Source organism: Lemur catta, chromosome 1 (assembly GCF_020740605.2).
Source record: "Lemur catta isolate mLemCat1 chromosome 1, mLemCat1.pri, whole genome shotgun sequence".
Taxonomy (NCBI): Eukaryota; Metazoa; Chordata; class Mammalia; order Primates; family Lemuridae; genus Lemur; species Lemur catta.
This window is the reverse complement of record NC_059128.1, coordinates 28,888,278-28,911,658: the sequence shown is the minus strand read 5'-3', so window position 1 is coordinate 28,911,658 and position 23,381 is coordinate 28,888,278. Positions and strand designations below refer to the sequence as shown.

Here is a 23,381-nt window from a genome sequence, read left to right as displayed (position 1 = left end):
TATTGGTAAGAACTCAATAATTGCTAGCCCATTATCATCTGCAATATCCAGTTCCTTATCTCCTATGCCAAAACCAACACTTAAATTGATCGTTTAGATTTCTTTCCTCTTTTCTTTATTCTGTCAGAGATGTTGCTCTAAGGAGGTAGCAGAAAAATAGATATTTAGCCAACAGTTTCCAAAGTAGGGTGAAAAAAAGATTGTAAAGATTCAGTGACAAATTCAACAGGTTTTTATTGAATGCCAATACTGGCACTGGCTAGGCACAGTTAGGTACTCTATTATTTCATTTGCTGTTATCTGGTATCAAATAGCAAAGCTTAAAAGAGATCATCATAGATTTTGATGGCTCATTAACATATTTAATCTGTAGTGATATTCCCTAGTGTTTTATGTCCACATGTCTTCCAAGTTGCTCTACATAGGGCTCTATTAGATCTGAGAAACTGACTGCTGTTTACATCCACGGATGTAATGTGACATTAGAATCAAGTACAAAGGCAGCAAAACAAGTTTCATAAGGAAAATAATTTTAGAAGAACATAGCCTGGAGGTAAAATGCACATGTATCCAGTAGAAATTTCATATGCAATCAGCATTGCAGATAGAAGATTAAAATGGGATTCAATTCTGTGTCTCCACTTGAAAATCTGCACACTAGGAAGAAGGATCATCCCATTTTCCTGTGATTAGTCAATAAATTTAATGATTACAGCAAATGCAAAGTTGCTTGATAATTGACTTGCATTTAGAAAACATATTTCAGCCCTCTACCCTTCCCTTTTCCCCTGTGAAAAGAAAAAGAACATGAACATTGTGGAAAACTTTTAGAAACAAGACCTAGTGTTTGCTATAATTTGATTCCTTAGAAGCAGCAATGCTTTCTTATGATATATGTTTTTATACAGTATCATTAAGTGCATCAGGTAAGCAGATCAAGTGCTTTGTATTCTATACATAAATATCAACATCACATGAGAGTCTATAGCAGTTAAGAATCTGGTTCTGATCAGAGAATTCCTTAAAATACTGTCTTCCTTTTGATCATAATTGCCCTTTTGGATGTAAAGATTTACAATTAAAATAGAAACAGTAAAAAGGGATTAACCCAGGATAGCAACCAAACTAAACCTATTATAGGTAAAAGGCAGAGAGCTTCGTAACTCAATCTTCTAGGTAATGTTAGAAAAATACTTTTAACATCAAGAGCACCCATAAATATCCCCCCACTCTAATATGCTGAGTTATTTCAGTTTAGAGTGACTGTATTTTATCTTTGTATCTTCAGCACCTAGCACACAGTAAGCACTCTTTAGCTATTTGTTAAAGGAAGAGAAAAAACCCTCTGTCCAAAGATAAATTTCCACTAAAATTGACTAGAATACAATCTTTATTGGCTCTACATGAAACAACATGAACTCTATCTACTTCCCCATGTACTTGACAGCCTTATAGTCCTGTATGTTGCTTCACTTCCTTAAATATATTTTAAAAATTGCTTATTTACTGTCGAAAAACATATGTCCCTAGTTTAAAACTATTAGAATTAGTCTCAGAACTCATCTGATTGGATTTGATATTAGGTCTTTCTCAGATTGTTCTGTGGAATCTTCCAGTAATGATGCTTACAATACGTTTTAGCTGTCTATCAGTTTTCTGGTCTTTATTCAGGCCCAAAGAGAGAAGATGAAAGTGGACTGAGATAAAAAGGATAGTTTTGTATGTGTTTATGTGGTAAATACATTCAAGATCTAAATATGAGACAGAAAGTTCACCTCTACAACAGAGTAAGTCTGATCATAGTTTTCACTAATCATACATTTTGCTGTAGGTTGATCAGTACTTAGCAAATCAGGAGGGAAAGAATGTTCCACTTCTTACTTGGGACAGAAGCTCAGAGAGCTGGGCTCTGGAAAGGCCCAAGTGAAGTTTTTCATTTTGGCTGGAGCAATGTCTGTCTATAACTTAATGATTTAAATAGTGTCTAGGTTTAAATGCCATAGAATGTTTTCAACTAAGGCTGGACACTGGGAATACCTGATGAACTTTATTTTACTGCTGCCTCAGTCTCACTCCCAGAGATCCCTACTTAATTGGTCTGGGGTGCAGCCTGGACATAAGGACTTTTCCAAGCTCTCTGGGTGATTCTAACCTGAGAAAAGGGGACAATTAATTATCGGTACAGAGCAGTGAATCTTAAACTTTAGCATGAAAGAGAGTCACTTGGAGGGATTATTAAAACACAGATTTCTGGGTGCCACGCTTAAGAGTTTCTGATTCAGTAGGTCTGGGATGAAGCTCAAGAACTTGCTTTTCTAACAAGTTCCCAGTAATGCTGCTGCTTTTGTCCAGAAATCTTGCTTTGAGAACCACTACCAGTGAAGAAGTATCATTGATGCTGGCACCAGAAGTCCTGAGTTTAAGTCTTGATTCTACTAAGAAGTAATTTATTCTCTCATCTTTAGTCTCTTTCTAACAATACTTAAATCTCAGAGTTGTGAGGCATGAGCAAATAGTGTACCAATTCAGGTTTGGTACAGTCCCTGACATAGAACACAATAACAAATATTAACTTCTTTTCTCCATTATACATGGCTAGATGGCAAAATTAATTAAGTTAAATCAATAACACAGAAGTTAAAACTTTGCAGGAAAAGAAAATCGAAACAAAGCAAACAATATCTTATTGGAATTATATACAATACAGAATAAAAAATATAGAGAAATGTTTTAAAGTATAGGGTTTTCAAAATATCTTTGTTCTATTTTCAAAACTTTGAACATAATAATTAGGTAGTAGGAACATTATTACAATCTATAAAATGGCAGGAATATTAGATTCAATCTATAAAGAACATGAATTTTTTTGACAATCTATAATGGATCCTAATACCTCATCTATGATAATTTTAGTTTTCCGTAAAAATCAGAATTAGTGTACCTGCCTAAAACTTTAATATATTGATCTTTAAATGCTACTTGATTTCTGAGACAATCTAAATTATTAAAGTGCATCAGAGTCCCTATTATCAACCAAAGCAAAACTTCTACCAACAATGGGATAGGATAGGTGTTTTTTTATTTACATATACTAACAAACAAAAAACTAAAGAGCTTTTCTTTCCTGCTTGCCATTTGTTTCACTTTGCATGTCTGAAAGTCCTCTCAGGAGTTAATGTCCAATCCTGAGAAGAATCCTGGGAGGTGTAAGCATGCACACCACGGAAGCAGCTGCACCTTCAGCCACAGAGCGGGCACCAGAGGCTGTGCCTCCTTAGTGTGGCTGGTTGAACTGAGAACTGGAATACTGTCAGTGTTTCTCCGTGGAACCTACCATGAGTCCAGCTGTCTGAGTGAGTCTCAAAGGTACTGAACAGTTCAGGTTAAAAGGCATAAGTTATGCCAGGATTGTTTAAAGCAAGTTTCTCCCAATACCAACAGTTGACTAAGAGGCAGCCTGATCTTACTGGACCTTTTAGTCTTAAAAGCCTTCTCTTTCCAATCTAGTCTGATGCCATTATGTGACAGCTTTCTTTTTCTGAATATCTAAAAAAAATATGATAGTTGGCTGCGTATCTTCTTTGTTGCTGCATTGTCTTCTGCATGGTACCATTTCTTTTATTATTATTTCCAATTATTAACTTTTTACTTGTTTATGAATTCTCTGAACTAGACTATGAGCTTCTCAAGGGTCCTTAACTTGTCTCCTTCCTCCATGGAACTTTCTCAAACGCCCCAGTTCTCAGGAACTTTTCTCTTTTGCTTTCTACAATATGAACTTGACACCAACTTACACTGTCCTGCTTGTGTGGCTAATTCCATTTTAAGCATTCTCTTCTGATTGGAACTGAAAAGCCCTTTGGGATGGATGATATGCATTTTACTTGTTTGTAAAATGTTTTGACAAAGCTGATGTCCAATCAACATTTGTTTAGTTACCAGAGCAACCATGCTAAAAATTGAATAGAATTCATTGCCTGAGGGAAAGTCCTCATAATCTTGCTGTCAAAATTATATAAGGCCTAAGTATGGCCAGTATATTTGGAGAACGGAAATGACTTTCTTAAAGCTAGAAAATTCTCTTGGTTCAGCTATCCTTAGTGCTTAAAACCAACCTTAAATGAATGAACATGAACAAGATGGTTCCCGCCTCACAAATGTCCCTGGTATTCCCTAGTATCCATTCATCCATATCCTCCTTCCAGGCCCTGTGAAGCACCCACCAAATTTCCCTCTCCCCTAAAGCAAATAAAACATTTTTCCTCCCTTTTCATGCAAAACAACTTATTAATTAAAAGATATAACCAGTGTTTAGCAGCTTCAAAAAAAAAAAAAAAAAACAACTACCAATCCAGGCCCTCTCATTTTAACTAAATCAGAAGCAGAGCTGAGTTCATGCCCACCCTACCAGGGAGGCAGTTCCTTCTCTCAGCTTTGCCTGTTACTAGAAACCAAAAAGACTGGTTGACAGCCTGAGAGGGTTCAGGTGCTGCCTTGGAGGTACTATCTTTTGTTCTTTCTGAATTTTCTCGCTGGGTTAGAGTGGCCCCATCACCATAGCCCTGACCACAATTGTTCCAGCTAATTCTTTAACAGGACTGTGAGGTACCAAAAAAGTCACTAGCATAGCCCTGATACTGGTAATATTTACCTTTACCCCTCAAAGTTTTTTGAATAGATTGACATGAGCAGAGCTGGATTATGGCAACTTACCTCACCATTGCTATTATAAGAAATACTGTTTTTCTAAGATTTTTAATGAGTCGCTTCAGTTATTATTTTTTAAATGACCCAGACTGAACATCCTCTTTTAAGGCTCGCTCCCTCATTCCTACTATACATGCTCCACAAGTATCTCTTTACAGAGTAGCTTTCTTACCTCTTTACTTCTCCATAGGCATCACTATTATACTATCATCATGTATGTGTATGTGCACATATGTATTTGTTTTCTAAAAAAAGTAAAAATGCTCTTCTCATTCTCCTTTCTCTGATATAGGCACCAGGTATGTAGTTAGAAATTAAATAAAGGCCATAAAAACTTTCCAAGAAAGATCATTAAAAAGGAAAATCCTCTCTTCCTCTAATATCACACAGCTGGCCTTTAAGGCATGTCAGCTAAGAAAAAAGGTATCACCCATGTTAACAGGAAGACTGGACCTTTCCCTCTTTGGGTAGTAGCTGAATTTCTATGGAAAGTCCTAGTAAAATATATAACTCCTCATTTGTTCTAGGCAAGTTTTTTCTTCAGCTTTCCTTCAAACTATACCTTTACTTTTCCATTAGAATATGAAGATTTGAAGATTTTGAACAACAAGGTTCAGGGTTGGTAGCAGTCATTTTAAATCACGTGTTGGCTACGCAGAGAGGAAAAGATATGGGAGAATGGCAGGGGAGGAGGGGAAGAGAAATGTATCTTCATTGGGAACACTGAAAGAAAGCAAGTTCTTCACAGTTATTGCCGGTATCTCATGAAGGCCCAGGCTGCTACCATGGTGAGGGCAAACACTGGCACCAGCACCATAAATATGGGAATACCACTCGGGTCCCCTTCACCTCGATGTCCTATAGGTCCATTCTGTACCTGTAACTGCAAGAGAAAGAAAAATGTTAACTCTAGTGACTATTGTGTGTTTATCACAACTGAAATGTACAGGTTGATGTATCACTTGGGTCTATAGTCTGTAGACCACCCAAAGCTGTAATCCCAAGCACTGCCTAGCAAAAGGATTCCTCTCTTTGTCCTGAACTGATGCATCTGTGTCACAGAATCTTTGGAAAGAAAATAGGTCTGATGGGGAGGTGTTTAACCTCGAACTGCTACTGACCTAAAGGAACTCCTGAAGTCAGGTCAGATAACTTCTTTCTGTACTGCCTCCCACCTTGCTATTTGTGTATCAGGAAAATGAAGATATGAAATGAAGCCTAATGCTGGGGGGGATGGGGATCTTTCTGAAAATGTTTACTTAGAAAGATTATCAGCTATCAAAATGCAATAAAAGCAGATCTGGGCAATGTCAACATAAGTGCAATGCCATCACTTGAAAATGCTTTCCAATTCCCAGAAGGCACCTACTTCCTCCAAAAATGGGGTCTTGTCCTTCATCTCCTAGTTTGTAATACTAGACAGAGATAAAGGCGAAACCTATATGGAACAGAGGTAAAAGAAAAAAAAACTCTGAGGTAAATAAGTAAAAAGGAATTATATCCTAGTGGTTATAATTTTCTATTGCCTAAGTCCTTCCTTTTGAGGCTGGATGGTCTTCATTTCAGTCATTTCTTTCAAGGTGGCTCTTCTTAATACCAACTTTTAATGGCTAACTTGTAATAATTATGCTGCCATCTTGTTCTAGTTAGATTTAAGCTCCTCATAACAATCCATAAAACTCTGACCCTTCAGTCTGAAAGGGAAGACTGCATGAACTACCATTATACCCTTTATTTTACCTCTACATCTTTGATTTGCTGAAGAGATATCCTGAGAGGGCATGCTCAAAAGGAAGACATAGTTTTTAGGGCTAGGCCAATTTCCTGAGCAGAAGGGTCTGCGTTATTAAGAATGATTTATGGATGGTTCCTAAAAAGTGAACATTGGAAATCACTTCCCACATACCTTCAAAAAGACCTGTAATCGTATCTGAAGTGTATGCCTATATTTACTTGTCTTTATCTAATGAATAGTTCTCCCATGCTTTGGAAACACAGAAGAGCCAAGGCAGAAGCAGCTGATGACCAATACTGTCTCTTACTGACCTGCTAACTAATCCATTACACCCAGATTCTGCTTGCAACCCTGGTTGTTTTCTCAGGTATCTTTCATGTTTTGCCTTCTCTACTTTTTTAGGAGTCCTCTCTATCTTCTTCAGCCTGTGAAGCCTTACTCAGCTGCTGAGTAAGAAAAACAGCGTACCAATTTAATAAGGAGCAACTTAAAGGCATATTGAACCTGTCTTGTGAATATACTCAGAAATCCTCAGTGCTATAGGAGGAATTGTATCTACCCAGGGTTCCCTTCACATCATCCAAATTATAAAACACAAGAAATAGAGACAGGGACAAGTGCTGCCTTGACTGAATTCTGAATTCCATTTCTTTTTTCCGGGAGCTCTCCTTGGAACACTAGAGCTTTGGTCAAGAGGGTCATCCACTTGATAAGTGAAGGGTTCATGGCAGTGATAGGAAAAAGCATATCGTAGGTACCAGAAAACTCATCATCTTTGTAGGTGGAGTTTCGTTTTATAAATTATTATTTTTTTTTAGAGACAGGGCCTTGCTCCATCACCCAGGCAGTGGCCCAATCACCGCTCATTGTAACCCTGAACCTTTGGGCTCAAGTGCTCCTCCCATCTCAGCCTCCTGAGTAGCTAGGACTACAGGTGAGTGCCAGTACACCTGGCTAGTTTTTAAATTTTTTTGCAGAGACAGGGTCTGCCTATGTTGCCCAGGCTGGTCTGGAACTCCTGGCCTCAGGTGATCCTCCTTCCTTGGCCTCCCAAAGTGCTGGGATTACAGGTGTGAGCCACAGGCTGGCCTATAAATTGGTTTTATAAATAAGATCTCAAGAGTAGACATGGTTTCTTCCCTACAAAAAGTAAAATTGACTCTGTGTTTTTCATTGTCTATTTTAATTTGGTTGTCAAGCTTTACCTTTAAGGCATATTACTTTGAAGCTAGAACCTGGGTTGCAAGCATACTGTTATGAATTTCCTTAATGATTAAGCAGAAGTACCAGAGGACCCCTTCCTGTGTCAGACAAGCTCTTCAAATGAGTGACAGTAAAACAAACAAAAAAAACAACACTGAAGATTACACCCCCAGGTTATTCACAAGAATGGAGCAAAAGTCCGAAGCCAGGTCTCTGGCTATAAGTGACACCTACCCTGTGTTGCACTCTCAGGGACACAGCATAGCCTGCATTACGGAAGAGGTCTACAGCATCCTGGTGCAGCAGGTTCTTTAGGTCTTGGCCATTTACCTGTCAAAACAGCAGGAAAAAATAGTAAGAATGGTATAATTCAACAATTTATTTTCATGAGTCCAAATTTTTAAAAAACAAACTTTCAGAGCAAATTCCAAGGGTGAGGAGCATGGGCAAAGTTACTCAGAACTTTTTTCATTTTCAAAGCTATGTCTTCCTAGAAGTGACATTCCACAGGCCATTTGAAAAGAACCTAGGTAAAAATAAAATAAAATGTGGTGTCTTCTTTCTCTTACCTTCTATGCCTGTCTTATTTTGACACTTGGGATTCTGTTACTGTATTTGTATGTCTTCCATGAGCATTATTAGCTTGATTCCCTACAGCTAACATGATCTTCCAGGTCCTGTAAGTTAGGAACCCCATTTTATAAGTGATAAAACTGAAGTATAGAGAGGCTGTGCAACTTGTCCAGAAGCACACAGAATGCAAGTAGCAAAGCCAGAATTCAAACTTAAGTAGCTTGGCCCCAAAGCCTTCGCTTTAAAACACTAACCTATACAAATTTACATTGTGAACAAGGATTTTATTTCAGCCACATATCACACTATCTATCACATTTATGCTGTAAATTATTGGCAGTTTTGTTATATTTTTAAAAATCTTAGAGTTGTATAAAAACATATGGTATTTATGTATTAATATTTTTATTCATTTGTATACACTGAAGTAGCATTAAAATTTAAAAAGCAATTTAGTTAAGCGCCATTTGATTGACAAAGCCTTTCTAGACAACTTCACTAGATGTGATATACTTCCTTGAATCTCCATACTATGTATCTCAAAGTTCAAACTGAACTGCCTTATATAACCTTATATTCTACTGTAAGTAACTTGAAGAGGTGGTATCTCAGCTCATCATTATAACCCCTTGTAACACCTGAAGAGCACTTTGTACATTTAAGTATAATAAATTTCACACGTTTCCCTGAAGTATGACTGCAGGGTGCACCCTGCAAAAGCCATAACTACACAAAGCCTGACTGACATAATCTCAGTATTATACAAAGCTGAAAGGCCTGGACTATGATAGCAGCTTCACCTGCCAATGATTCAGTGTGTAATCTTGCCCCTCATTTGAGTCTTTCTGCTAACAGGGAAGAAAGACATTGGTGACATAGGCAAAAGAAGGTGCTACAAAGGGTATAGGCCAGTTACACCAACTATGCCTTTTAACCCTCCCAGTTAAGCCTAAAGGTATTCTAATACAAGAGAAGTTATTCTAATTACTATTCAAAAAACAAAACCCCAAATAAGAGACCTTTGAGAAACACAAAGGGAATTCTTTTTTAAAGAACCATTTCTCATCCTTTGCCCAAGGTAAACAGCCCCATAAAACATGTCATGATTATGGCCTTCTCCCTTGACAATGTCTACTCCAAAGTTGAATTTGCTCTCCGACACTGACCTCCTCTAAGCAGCTGTATATATTCCAGTTGCCTAGTGACTAACCACCAATTTCTGCAGATTTTACCTCTAAATATCTATGGAATCCACTTTTTTTTATCACCATCAGTACTAACATAGACCAGTGGTTCTCAAAGTGTGGTCCCATGATCAGCAACATTAGTGTCACCTGGGAACTTATTAAACAGATAAATTTTTAGGCTTCATCCTTCGTTTTAACAAGCTCTTCAAGTGATTCTCAAGTCTGAGTTAGTTTTAACCTAAACTGCCTGAACAGTCTTCTAAGTGGTCGCCACTCCCAGACTACCTCCCTTGCATCTGCAGATTTCATCAGTGATTTTCCCTTTACTAGAGTAGTAATTTTTCAAATATGGGTCTGTGAAATCAATCCAGTGGGTCAGGACTAGTATTTAATTTTTAAAAAGCAAAATTAGAAGAAGACACAAAATAACAGAATGTATCACTTATAGAAAAGCATTGTTTTGTTAAATTTTTGTTTCAAATATATATACACACACACACATACACATTCTTACTTGATGAATAGGAAATGTACATAGTTCCTATTAAGGTCATAATTTAAAAGGTTTGAAAAACACCTACGGCAGTGGTTCTCAAACATTGTGCACGGGACTCACCAAGGGATCTTATTATAATGCAGATTTTGATTATGTAGGTCTGGGGAGATCTGAGAGTCTGTGTTTCTTTTCTTTTCTTTTCTTTCTTTAAGAGATAGGGCCTTGCTCTGTTGCCCAGGCTAGAGTACAATGGGGTGATAACAGCTCACTGCAGCCTTGAACCCCGAGGCTAAAGCAATCCTCCCACCTCAGCCTCTTGAGTAGCTGGGACTACAGGTATGTGCCACCACACCTGGCTAATTTTTTCATTTTTTGCAGAGATGGAGTCTCACTATATTGCCCAGGCTCATCTCTTACTCTTGGACTCAAGCAATCCTCCCACCTTGGCCTCCCAAAGTGTTGCGATTACAGGCATGAGCCACTGTGCCCAGCCAGATGCTGCATTTCTAACAAGTTCTCAGGAGATGGTCAGACTGCTGGTCCTTGGACCTCACTTTTAGTACCAAGAGGTACTCAGGTGAGTAATCCTAGAATTGTTAACTTGCTACTTCAACTTCCTTAACTCATGGCATAGTAAGTTTTACTGAACCTGAGATATACAGATTTGCAACATGCTAGAAAATTTTGATGACTCTGAATGTTCAGAGAATCAAGATGGTGTTGTTCTATTAATAGTTAACTGATAGGGAAACAAATTTTTTTTGCTTTAACTCTGGTTGTTAGCAGTCTTTAAAAATGTGTTTCCTATTTCCTGCCTTATGAAATAAGCTGAGTTAAAATTAGTTTTAAGAATTTTGAATTGTCTCAGAATAATAACTCCTAAAGTAGGAGTTCTGAGTATAGAGCTCTAATATAAATGCAGATGGAGAAGCATAGAGAAAGAATGGGTTCAATTAAATAAGCATTGACCTCAGATTATATTCTGGATATTTTAGTTTTTTACCAAGATCCTGAAATGAATCACTTTTTTTTTTTGGTCTCTTTTTTCATCAAAGTTGAAGGAATAAAAAAAAAATAGATTATCTAGATCCAATTAATCAGGCCCAAACAAAAAGGTCAGTGCATAACAATGAAGTGGTTAATTCACTGAACAATTAACTTATTAGATGTTTACTCTGTGCCAGACATACGCCTAGGTGCTGCACATGGACAGATGAGAAGGCAAAGACTTCCCTAGAGGTACGTTGTCTGACAGATTCTGTTATATACGAGGGCTATCTGGAAAGTATCCAGCCATTGTTAATATAATGAAAACAGTTTGCCTGACATGGATGCAACCTGGCAGCCAAGGAGAGTGGACTGGAAATGTGTATGCGTGAACAGTGACACCTTCACTGTACTACTCAGTGGGGTGCTAGACACCACTGAGTGAGCATGTGTACTGTGTGGCCATCGCATTCAAAATGACTGAGCAAGTAGAGCAACAAATCTGCATGCAATTTTGTGTTAAGCTTGAACATTTCTCTGCGGAAACTATTCGGATGATTCAGAAGGCGTTTGGAGACGATGCAATGAGTACAGTGCAAATAAAAGTGTAGCACAAATGCTTCAAAACGGTCAAGAATTTGTTGAAAGTGATCCACATTCTGGAAGGCCTATAATAAGCAGAACACCTGAGAATGCTGAATGTGTACAGGTTAGGTTAGAGACTCTGGGAGATCTGTGTGAGGTCCCAAGGTACCTACTATGAAGGGACTGAAGTGTCATTGTCCTATGTACAGTGTTTCTTGTATCTTGTATCTTCTTCAATAAATGTCTCTATTTTTCATATTACATGGCTAGATACTGTCCAAACAGCCCTGGTATTTCAATGTCTCTGCAGCTGATTGAATGGGGTTTCTGCTGAGTCTTTCCCATTGACTCCTGAGCTAAGAGCATAGACCAATCTTTCATTTTCTTTGCAACTTTCCAAAGCTCCTGGCATAGTGCCCTGAAGGCCATCAAGTACAATAGTTGATAAATGTTGGTGACTAACCAACTATTTCATTCACCAAATTAAGAATTGTACTTGAATAGATTATGAAACGCAGCTGGCTAATGGCCCAAGTTGTGCCATTTTGCTACATAATAGATTCGGTTAAAACAGAATATTCAACTGTGCAGCAAAATAACCAGCTGCATCACCCTAAGCTTCATAAAAACATAATGTTCATTAGACTGACTATTCTTGACTATCCATCTCCCTTCATTGTGGCAGACTTACAGGGAAAATGAGAAACCGAGACAGTTTACATTTTTTTTTTTTTTTAATGAAAAGAAAATCATCCCAGGTTCCATAGTAACCTATTCCAGTATTAAACCTTCCTCACCAACCAACACATACAAAATGAACTACGGGTGAGGAATTTCTAGCCCTCATCTCAACGCCAAGTCTGTTCTTCCATTGCTAATATACGTTTTTAGTTCATGGTTGTTAGATGCAACATGGCCTCAAAAATCATTTACATTCATTAGTTAAGAAAATTTATTTTTTTTCTTTTTTAGCTTAAATCATCCACAGTGATCACAAAAATTAAATTTCACTTTTGATGAGAAAGAGGAAAATACTCATGTAGTTAATTAATTTTAGAACTTGAAATCAAGATACTATGTGGGCATTATTTAGGGAGAATGGAAAGATTAAATTAATAGTCAATAAAAACTCACAGGAATTTTACAGATCATTTAATGATACTTCTATTAGTTACCTAAAATGAATATGTGTTAAGGAAGAGAAACATTTTTAGTTTGATTATCCAGTATCCAAAAGTTACTAGGAAAAAATGGGGCATGTTTTATTTATAACATGGAAAAATAACCCATGTGAGAATAGGAAAATCCATAAAAAAATAAATGGGAATATAGGCCAATAAATAATTTAGCATCATTTTACAGAGACTTCAAAGCCAATAATAAATGAATACTTAGGTACATTTAATGGTTACGTCCTGACAGTTCACTTAAGGATAGAGAGGGAATCGGATGTCATGGGTGAGTGAAACAACAGAAGCTGTTTTATAATATTTCTTAAGGAATAGGATCCAGAAAGAAGAATTTTGGAGTAAACTCTTAGAAGGGAAATTGGAGTCAAAGAAATGTAGGCTTAGACAGAGTGGAGAGGATATGCTGCTGCCTTTACTCTTGTACATGCTCCATCCTTTTTTTTGTCTTCTTAATTTCCCTTCTTATGTCTTCTATTTCTGCCTTTCCTTCCCCTGGCATTTTTCCCTCTCTTCTTTTCCATGCCTTTTCCTTAATGGGCTAGAACATAAAAATACAATTCTTTGTAATGCATCTTATATAACTTTGTAAAATTTAATATCTTAAACATACCTTTGTAATATTTCTTATAGTTCTTATATTTTCATAAAGTAAACTCTTTGCTATCAATTTAGATGGCCACTTTTCTCTTCATTGACATTTATTTCTCTCCATCCATCACTACTGCCTGGCCTTTTTAAAACTTGATGCCTTCCAATAATTTCTTTTCTCTGTGAGGCAATGGCCCACATAAGAGATTCCTCATCTCAGCTTATATCTAATAAATTCTTTCACATTGAGGTTTACACCCCTTTTCTACTCTTATGGAAAGACTAAATGCAGTTTTTATATCTAACCATAAATACAATCTACAATTAATTCACTATGCAGTTTTCTCTTTAGGATAACTAATTCTAGCTTCTCATTTACCTTTCAGGAGGTAGCATAAGTATACTGGTTAAGAGCACAGGCTCCAAATTCAGACAGACCAAAGTTTTAGTTCCCTACTGCTTACTAGTTGTGTGATCTTGGACAAACTGCTTGACTTCACCAAGCCTCAGTTTCCTTAGCTGCAAAACGGGCGTAATAATCACACTCACCTCAGAGGGTTACTATAATATTAAACATCAGACATTTAAAGTTCTTAACATGCTACTTGGTAGTTAGTGCTCAAAAGACTTCTCACCATCCTCACTTTGCAATAATCTACTTTTAACTAAAGCTTTCAAATAATACAGCACTCTTCTTAACCCCTATATTGTTCAAGTCCTTCACCCATGGAGCACAGGTGAAGAGAATGTGATCTATGTGTCAAATATTAAACTGCACAGATTCTAGGTATATGCTATACCTTTATTTTAATAACCCATTCTCAATTTTTCCTTACTGTACCATTGCCAAGTTGATTCATATTTTAAGAATGTCTTTCTCCTGGGAGCTACAGGAAATACTTCTAAATTTTTCACTATCCTGGGATGAAAGGTAGATTATCATTGTCTCCATCTCACAGATTAATAAATAGGGTCTACAAGAACGTTAATTGACTGAAGAGAGCCAACAGTCAGTAAGAAGGATTCAGGCCGGGCGCGGTGGCTCATGCCTGTAATCCTAGCACTCTGGAAGGCCGAGGTGGGTGGATTGCTCGAGGTCAGGAGTTCGAGACCAGCCTGGGCAAGAGCGAGACCCTGTCTCTACTAAAAATAGAAAGAAATTATCTGGCCAACTAAAAATATATATAGAAAAAATTAGCCGGGCATGGTGGCACATGCCTGTAGTCCCAGCTACTCGGGAGGCTGAGGCAGGAGAATCGCTTGAGCCCAGGAGTTTGAGGTTGCTGTGAGCTAGGCTGACGCCACGGCACTCACTCTAGCCTGGGCAACAAAGCGAGACTCTGTCCCAAAAAAAAAAAAAAAGAAGGATTCAAATACTGCCATCCACAATACTATATATATATTATATATAAATACTATACTTATATTATATAAGCTAGGATTTTACTTAAGAAACATTCTTGAGTTAATTTAGGTATCTCTACTAACTACTTGTTCTGATTTTTTTTCTTTTCTGGGGACTAAGTGGAGTCATAAAGTCTTCTTGAAGAAGTGTTCAGAACCATACTGCTAAGCTTGATCTCTCAAATATTAAGATGCCAAATGAACTTTCCTTTGTATCTGTGCCTTCATGTATGGCTACCAAATGGGCTGGATGGGAAAGAAGTGTCCAACAAACCGGCAAATAAGAGGACCATGAGACTTCTCACATATGGGCTTTAATCACTGATCAATCAAATTGCATGAGAAATAATTCAAAGCGGAAAATTCAAAACAAAGCTATAGTAACAAAATTTTTAAAGGGATTAACTGGGCTGGACACGGTGACTCATGCCTCTGTAATCCTAGCACTGTGGACACCACCTGACCAAGGCAGGAGGATTGCTTGAGGCCAGGAGTTCAAGACCAGTCTGGGCAGCATAGCAAGATCCCATCTCTACCAAAAAATAGAAAAATTAGCTGGGCATGGTGGCATGTGCCTACAGTCCCGGCTACTCTGGAGGCTGAGGCAGGAGGATTGCCTGAGCCCAGGAATTTGAGGTTGCAGTGAGCTATGATGACACCACTGCACTCTAGTAGTCTAGGCAACAGAAAGAGATCCTATCTCTGGGACAAAAAAAAAAGGGGGGATGAATCTGTCTTATGGAGGGAGGTTCAAAATCAGGTCTCTGAGACTAATACGTAATTCTGATAATCAAGACTTCTTTTAGTCTGCACTTCATTCATCTATGTCAACCCTTTCTCAATCTAGCTATCCTACCCTATTCAATTCATAAGAGAAAAGAGGGAATAGTTCTCTTCTCTTCAGACCATGGACCCCTGGAGAAGAAGGTAGGAGCTTTTGCCATGAGAAGCCTTATCCTAGTTCAAATTTCCCTTTAAGTCTCATGCTAGGGTATAAAAAGTTAAAAAAAAGATTTCAAAGATCTCATCTCTGCCTTTGAGAAATTCCAGAAAAGAATAAAATTAATGATTACCATGTAGTAAATGTCTTAGTAAAGACATTAGCAGGATGAAATGGGAACACAAGTGGACAGATAATCAAATCAAGATGCATTCCAATTTTTTATCTAAATAAGTGAAAAAAGCTCTGAGTCTGAAAAGGATACTTAATTCCAACCTTCCTTCTTTGTGTCTTTGTAAGTTAAGTTAAATCCAATTATAAGGGCTGACATTCCCCCAAAGGAAGAAACACATTAGTGTTTTAATTGACAAAAAGAGGTGATAAATAATGGAAGAAAGATAAAAATTGTGAATTTTAAATATCTTTCCCTCATACCAGTCCCTCACCGTTTCCTGCTTTGTGTTTTTTAACCTGGGCAAGTAACTTCACATTCTTTGCTTAACTTGTCTTGATTCTCAAATGAGGAAAATATCCTCCATGCCAAATAACAGGGTTGGAAAGGATGACTGATCAAGGTTCCTCCCATTCAGCTCTACAATCTGGATATTTCCAGATCCAAAAAGTCAGGCAGGAAGCTTCCCAAGGAAGGGGTTGGGGGTAGGACCTAGGGTCTGGGGAGCAAAAGACAGTGAAGAAGGCCGAAGCCAGTTCTCACCGAGAGGATCTTATCACCCTCCTGGAGCCGCCCATCCAGGGCCGCAGCCCCATTCTCTTTGATGCGGCTGACGTAGATGCCACTGTCATTGGAGACATACTGTTGATCTGTCCCACCGACGATGTTGAAGCCCAGCCCTGAGAAAATCATGGAGGAGCAAAAGAGATGGGGGTGAAGAAGAAAGAAAGGGATTAGAGAAGGATTAGAGAAAGAGAGGAAAGGCCTAGTGGGGAGATGAGGCTGGCAGGCAGACTGTGATGTAGCTGGTGGATAGCCATGAGCAAGGTCAATAATATCACCAACAGAGGTCAAGAGTACTCAGAGTTGCCCACTTAGATCAGGCAGGACTAAAAATACAAACACAGTGATCAACATGGTTTGCTGAATATATAAAGAAAGATATATACAGAACTTAGGTAAAGAATATTGATGATTCCTGTATGATGTAAGTTCTACTCACATTGATTACGATTCTGTTGATGGCATTCAGAGGACCCAATTCCTGACATTCTTGATGTCAGGAATGTAACAGTGTTAGCTGTGTTCTTGAAAAGAAGCTATGCTTTTTAACCAATTATCAAATGAACTCCTGATATAGTGGAAAAGAGATTCCTAACCATACTTTCTCTTCCATATTTTTCTTCTCCCAAGCTCCTAACAAAATTTATGGATGGTAGTGTTTTAGAAGATGTGGTCTTGGGATTTTCATTGCTTTTTTCTATTTTTTTTGGGGGGTGGGGGCAGTGGTATAGGTGTTGGCAGGAAACCTCAGAACCAGAAAGGTTCTGCTGCTTCATGGTATGACTAAATCACCAAATTCACTCTTCCTTCCTTTTCTACCTCAGGTACAAACAACCACATACAGGTTGAACACCTCTTATCCAAAATGCTTAGGACCAGATATGTTTTGGATTTTGAATTTTTTCAGATTTTGGAATATTTGAATTATATTAATACTTACCAGTTGAACATCCCTAATCCCAAAATCCAAAATCTGAAATGATCCAATGAGCATTTCCTTTGAGCGTCGTTTTGGTGCTCAAATAGTTTTGGAGTTTAAAGTATTTTGGATTTCAGATTTTTGGATTAGGAACATACCTAGGTACAGTGACAGACAAGTTTTATTCACGTAGAAAAAACTGACTACCTGTTGATTAGCAACTCCTCATTTCCTCTCTCCCAAGTCTCTGACAACCGCAATTCTCTTCCTTGTTTCTATGAGTTTGAATATTTTAGATGGGTACAAAATTTCAGTTGTTCAAGATAAATAAGTTCTAGAGATGTGCTGTACAACATTGTGCCTATAGTGCCTAAATGGTATTGTACACTTAAAAATCTGTTAAGAGGGTAGATCTAAGTTAAATGTTCTTATCATAATAAAATAAGATATTAAAAGAAAGAAAGAAAGAAAACAAGAAAGCAAGCTGACTACCGCAGTGCTATTTCCATGGACCAACAACTAAGCTGTGGAAAAGATTTCACTTTATAGAAACCATTGTTACAGTTACCTATGCATTAAAAAAAAGAAAAGAAAAGAAAAAGAAATTTGAATTTCCCTAGGGCTTTTTCAATGTCAGCCAATGGTAGAATTCAGGGCCACAGTGTAAAGAGAAAGGAGATAGTTTGGAAACAATTAAAAAACAAAAATTTGGTGGTGCAATTGGAAAGAATAAGCCATAATCACAGATACTTAAAGAGACATATATGGTCTTTCTAAAAAGTTCTTCCCATGGTGGGAGGAAAGCTTACACGTGAAGTTCATAGTATTAACATAAGCGATAGCAAATCAACTGTGATTTAAAGAAAAACATGACCAAAGAAAGCAGCAGCAGGAAGCATCTAATTTAAATGCCACGCACTGTGCATAGAGTCTCCTGCAGCTAGAGAATAAAAAGGATACAAGATACATGATAGAAAGTGGTACTTCTGAAAGATGACAATTTTAACTTCCTTGAAGGGTAGGGTATGAAAAATAGGAGCTTTAAATTACTAAACAGTTTTCTTAGAGCACCCTTAATTTGTCTCATAAAAGGTGGGAAGTTTTGGACAGGGGACTGTAATTTGAGATGAGATAGAAAGGTAGATAGAACAAGATTATGCAAGGCTTTGAAATTACTTCAAAACTGTGAGGTTTGAGCAAGGGGGCTCAGGCCAACCAACCTCTCTCAACGCTGGAAAAAACTACTTAGAGAAAATCTTTCATCACTTCTTGACCTTTTGGATAAGATCAAGTGGAGAAAAATCTTCCAATGAAATCCATCCTCACTATCACTGGACTCTCTCACCAAACACCACAGCTGCCTCTGGGGATCCTGGGAATGGGAAGCAAGTGTTAAGCAGCTGAATGCAATAGAGAAGTTAGCAAGAAGAGGGGCTTTGCTACTGGAAGCCTTAAACAGGCTACAGAACAGTGTCTAAAAAAAGCAGAGTGGAAGAAATCTTACTGAGATTTACCATGAACAAACAAGTGCAGTCTACTACTTACCCCTGTAAAGTCACATTATATAGGTACATTTATAACCCATTGCTACTTCTGTTGTAAATGAACCAAAACACTTAACATGAGAACTCCTGGATTGACCTGAAGTCCTTTGTTCAGCCAGAATGTTTACAGAACTGAGCTTATCTATAATTCAAAGCATTGCTGCAGGGAAGGGGAGTCACCACAACACTGACTAGTGGCAATACCAATTCAAAGCTGGGCCCTGCGGATACCTACATAATCCCCTGTTCATTTGTTCACTAAAAATTACCGATCATTTACTATGTGTCAGACATGATGTTATGTTCTGAGGAAAACATAAAGCTAAACTGGGCAGTCCCTACTTTAACCACAAACCGAAGTTTACCCTTTTCCCTGTCCCTTTTAGATATTACAGAAGCAAATCAAAACAAGACCTGGTTCCAAGTTCAACTCCATAACTTACCAGATACGTAGATGGAAGCAAGTCAGTTTACCTCTGATCCTCAGCTTCCTTTTCTGTAAAATAAGGATTACAAATTCTGCCCTTTCTACTTCAAAGGGTAATTTTTAGGGGCCAATAACATAAAAGTTAAAAAAATTCTTTATAAACTACATAGTGATTGCCATATTGGGGTAAGGGACTAGGTGTGGTTGTCAAGAAACTAGTGGCTGCTATAGACCCAAACTAGAAAATCTGATGGAGAAAGGATGAATAAATACACAGTACAAATGCAAAACCTCCTGAGCAATGGGAAGACAGATTAAAAAAGTCGATTCATCTACAAATAGGAAAAGACTGATTAGAACTCAAACTTATTGAAGTTAAGTATATCCATAATCTGTGACCTAGAAATCTCCCTCATGAATACTTTCTAGCAAGGGTGACATTTAAAATCTGCAACAGTCATCCAACATGCACCAACCAACTGGAATAGATGCCAGCTGGAAACAAGGGGAAAAGCTATTCAGTACATATCTGCTAATTATCAGCTGCATCCCAGAAAAATCTTTCCTAAGTAGAGTAACCACACATCCTGGTTTGTCTGATAGTCTTGGTATATACCTGCTGCCCCAGTGTGCGTGTAACAGTCCCTCTTCAATTCCAAAAGCATCCCATTTGGACAAATGTGATCATCCCATCTATAAAGGGTAATGCAAGAATATGTTCACTGTAGCATATTTTGTGGTAGTATGGAATCAATGGTAATTTAGGTGTCCGTCCTTCAGGGAATAGATTAAAATATAGTTAAAAGTTATAAGCATTTAATAATCATATATGAAGTTACAAAGATAGGTTTTAAAATGTAATGCTGATATTCATAGCACAACACTTCCTAAAAATAAAAGCACATATACACAAAATAATATTACCTATATACAAAAATGCATGCATATTTAAGAACATGTACAGACACATTACAGTGGGTACTTATGGAGGGAAGGATACTGGTTAGGGTTTAGGTATGAAGGGCAAAAACAGAACTAGAGAGGAAGGTACTGATGATAGCAGTGTGCTTTAGAGCTAAAGGGTAGAATTAATTCAGCTTTCAGCATCTAGGGTCCAAAAGGAGTTAAGGGGAAAGGGAGAAAGAAAAAACACTGGGACTCAACATAACTTTTTTAAAAAGCGAGTGAATGAAAAAGTATTGCTTAGTAAACTCTGCTTATAAGGGCCTAATAAATTTTTAAAACATAGCAAGATTAAAGTGGGTTGTTTGATATCTAATTTAGATAAGCAATCTAAATGCAAAAAAGTAAAGGTGGCATAAGAATGACACCACTGTAGGATTGGGAAAGAAAAGTGTCCTAGCAGAAGAGCCTTGGAAGTTAAACGAGAAATATCTTCTTTTGGACTCCTGACTACCGTTCTGTACCCTGAGCATGTTTGTGAGTAAGAGCAATAGCAACTGCAACAGATAATATTTATTGAGTACTTAATATGTACCAAGTAATATGCTATGCACTTTACATACATTATCTCATTTAATCTTTTTAACAAACATGAAGTATTACTCACTTTTCACAGATAAACTTAAAAGGTAAGGCATGGAGAGATTAAGCAACTTTACAAAAAGATCACATGGTTAGCTCTTTGCATAGCCAAGACTCTAAGTCAGGTTGTTTGATTCCAAAGCTTGAGTTTTTAACCATTTTGGTATACTGCATCTTTGCAGAAAACAAAATGTTTTAGAAAAAAAAATCTTCTAAACATTGCTGGTTATCTTGGGAGCCAACTGGTCTTTGGGCTGGCTATGAATAAGCAATGGTTGTAGAACAGTGCCCAAGGGTAATATATTCCAAAGGAAGAATTCATCACTCTGGAGTTCTATTACTATAGTCAGAATCCCTATTCCTTACCTTCAGATCAGATAAGGAAAACCCTTCATTTCATCCAAATTCTTGTTATAAAATCTAAAAGTTATAAAGTAAAAGACCAGTGTTTAACTTGTTATTCTGGAAACAATAATTCTGAACATAATTAAAACAAAACAAAATAGACCATTAACACCAAAGATTACAGCCGCTTGTTGAGTTATATAGACCCCATTTTCCCTCTAATTATCTGGAGGCTTTTTCTATCCCAAGATCAATCCCACTAATTTCCCCCCAGACAATGATCAAATTCTATTGGACACACAACTCCCCGTCTATCTGTATTGTGGTAAAATATATTTAACATAAAATTTAGCATTTCACCCATTTTTAAGTGCATAATTCAGTGGCATCAAGTACATTCATAACATTGTGTAACCATCGTCACTGTCTATATTCAGAACTTCTTCACTAAATAAAAACACTCCACTCATTAGACAATAACTCCTCATTCTCCCCTGCCCCTAGCCCCTAGTAACTTCTATTACTCTTTCTGTCTATATGAATTTATCTATTCTAGGTACCTCATATAAGTAGAATCATACAATATTTGTTCTTTTGTGTCTTGTTTATTTCACTTAGCATGTCTTCAAGGTTCATCTATATTGTAGTATGTATCAGAATTTCATTCCTTAAGGCTGAGTAATAGTCCATTGTACGTATATACCACATTTTGTTTATCCATTCATCTGTCAGTGGACATTTGTGTTGTTTCCACATTTTGGCTCATGTAAATAATGCTGCTGTGAACATCGGCATACAAGTATCTGTTTGATTTCCTGCTTTCAATTCTTTTGGGTATACATCCAGGAGTGGAATTGCTGGATCACGTGGTAATTCTATGTTCAACAAGTTGAGGAACTGCCAAACTGTTTTCCACAGGGGCTGTACCATTTTGCATTCTCACAAGCAATGCACAGGGTTCCAATTTCTCCACATCTTCTCCAACACTTGTCATTTATTTTTATAATAGTCATCCTAATGGATAGTGAGTGTTAACTCATTGTGGTCTTGATTTGTATTTCCCTAATGACTATGTTTTCATTTGCTTATCGGCCATTTGTACCATCTTCTTTAGAGAAATGTCTATTTAAGTCCTTTGCTCATTTTTGAGTTGCGTTTTTTGTTGTTGTTGAGTTGTAAGAGTTCTTTATATATTCTGGATATTAACTTATTATCAGACGTAAATTTGCAAATATCCTCTCCCATTCTATTGGTTATCTTTAACTCTCCTCATAGTGTCCCTTAATGCACAAAAATGTTTAATTTTAATAAAACCTAGTTAATTCTTATTTTGTTGCCTGTGTTTTTGCTGTCACATCCAAGAAATCACAGCCAAATCCAATATCATGAAGCTTTTTCCTACGTTTTCTTCTAAAAGTTTTATAGTTTTACCTCTTGAATTTAGGTATTTAATGAATTTTTAGTTAATTTTTGTGTATAGTATAAGGCAAGAATCCAACTTCATTCTTCTGTATATGGATATCCAGCTTTCCCAACACCACATGTTTTGAAATGTGTATCCTGCCATTATTTGGTGATGTGTTTTGTATACATCTGTTAGGTCTAATTTGTTTATAGTGTTCAAATTCTTTATTTCCTTATGGATCTTCTGTTGGTTGTCTTATTCATTATCGAAAATGAAGTCTAACTATTATTTGTTCCTTCAATTCTTTAAATATTTTGGGGCTCTGCTGTTTGGTGCATATATGTTTAGAAATGTTATATCTTCCTAATGAATTTTTTAAGAAATATCAATATATAATATTCCTCTTTGTTTCTTGTGATGGTTTTTACCTTAAGTTTATTTTGTATATTTAGTACAGATACCCTAGCTCTTTTTTGGTTACTGTTTCTATGGAATATCTTTTTCCATCCTTGCACTTCAACCTACTTGTGTCTTTAGTTCTAAAGTGAGTCTGCTATAAACAGCATATTGTGGGATCATTTTTTAAATCCATTCTGCCAATATCTACCTTTCGATTGGGGAATTTAATCTACTTACACTGAAAGTAATTACTAAGGAAGAACTTACTTCTGTTATTTGGCTCTTACTTTCTGTATGTCTCACAGTGTTTTTTTAGTCCTTCATTTCATCCATTACTGCTTTCTTTTGTCTTTAATTGCTATTTTTGTAATGACACTTTTTGACACTCTTCTCATTTCCTTTTGTGTACATTCTACAGATATTTTCTTGAAGATTACCATGGGGATTACATATAAAATCCAAACCA

General features: G+C 37.1%; 1 protein-coding gene across 1 annotated transcript in view; it reads right to left on the bottom strand.

Moving 5' to 3' along the window:
- Nucleotides 1–214: 214 nt before the first annotated feature.
- The window catches only part of LOC123647360 (synaptojanin 2 binding protein), a 34,587-nt gene continuing 11,420 nt past the window's right edge, over nt 215–23,381 (bottom strand). Inside the window, exons 2-4 of the mRNA XM_045564759.1 lie at nt 16,311–16,447; nt 7,880–7,975; nt 215–5,590 (exon numbers count right to left, since the gene is read on the bottom strand). Of these exons, the coding sequence (XP_045420715.1) occupies nt 5,456–5,590; nt 7,880–7,975; nt 16,311–16,447 (368 nt within the window). The 3' untranslated portion in view covers nt 215–5,455. The remainder of the gene's footprint in view (nt 5,591–7,879; nt 7,976–16,310; nt 16,448–23,381) is intronic.